This window comes from Capsella rubella, unplaced genomic scaffold, assembly GCF_000375325.1.
Source record: "Capsella rubella cultivar Monte Gargano unplaced genomic scaffold, Caprub1_0 scaffold_4, whole genome shotgun sequence".
In the NCBI taxonomy this organism is placed as follows: domain Eukaryota; kingdom Viridiplantae; phylum Streptophyta; class Magnoliopsida; order Brassicales; family Brassicaceae; genus Capsella; species Capsella rubella.
In genome coordinates, this window is record NW_006238920.1 from 5151977 (window position 1) to 5153162 (window position 1186).

General features: G+C 41.4%; 1 protein-coding gene across 1 annotated transcript in view; it reads right to left on the reverse strand.

Moving 5' to 3' along the window:
* Window positions 1-1186, reverse strand: part of LOC17890066 — a 16116-nt gene continuing 14930 nt past the window's right edge. The window contains exons 9-10 of the mRNA XM_006296467.2: window positions 898-1009; window positions 1-600 (exon numbers count right to left, since the gene is read on the reverse strand). Of these exons, the coding sequence (XP_006296529.2) occupies window positions 1-600; window positions 898-1009 (712 nt within the window). The remainder of the gene's footprint in view (window positions 601-897; window positions 1010-1186) is intronic.

Here is a 1186-nt window from a genome sequence, read left to right on the forward strand (position 1 = left end):
TTAGATATTTTCATCACAGAGGCCATCGAAACTAACACCAAGTGCTAAGCATTCCACATATTTGAGAGAGTACACACCACAGTCCCCGGGATTACGGTTTTGAGGGACCTTTGATATACTCTTCCTTCTGAAGGAAAACATCGCCTTACTATGTGGACGGATTTCAGCAGGGACTAAAGCGTTGAGCATTGCCGGAAGCATCTGCGCAAACGGCTTAACAGAGTTCATGATTTTTGCTTCACTTTCAGGTGTTACCTGTCCCACAATACTGTCATATACATCGATATGGCTCCTTCTCAGGTCAGCTTCTAGCGTAATCCAGTGATCACCTCCGGTTTGTAAAACAAGATACAGTTTGCCCACATCTTCTATCCACTTCAAACCAGTGGGCTGATCTTGCGGCATTTTCCCGTTCATAACCAGCTCATAGGGTCCACCATCGAATTTAAACCTTTGTGGTCTTTCCTTGAATGTTGTAGTATACTCATGTAAGAGTAAAGCAGTAAACCACGGGTCTATAAACGCAATACGTTTGGTGTGGAATGGACAGGGGTCAACAAGGAACCGTTTCCTGAGGAGTCTTATATACGCAGCCACATGCTGTAAAAACACCGTCAGGTAAGTTAAATATAACTCAAATATAATTTATCAATAACTCAGTCATAACACAGTCATAACTCAGTCATAACTCAGTCATAACTCAGTCATAACTCAATCATAACTCAGTCATAACTCAGTCATAACTCAGCCATAACCAATATATAACTCAACCATAACTCAGCCATAACTAGCTAATAACTCAGCCATAACTAATCCATAACTCAGCCATAACTAGCTAATAACTCAGCCGTCAAGCTGAATGATAACTCAGTCACAACAAAAAAGTGTAAAACTTACATCGTCCCACAGCCAGCCATACTTAGTGTCCGAATCTGGCCAATCCTTTCTTTCAGTGATGATTCTCTTGTAGAATTCAACTTCAGGGACCGCCTTGCCATATGGGGTATCCCTAACAAACAACACACTTTAATATACATAAAAAGGGGGTAAAGAAGCAGTAATCAACAGGTCAATAGGTACGCAGACTTACTTGTGTGGACTTAAGTGTTCCAATAATCTCTCCAATCTGGCCGGATCAACAAGGGCGAAAGGATCATATATTGCAAGAGAAGGTACACAGTTCTTC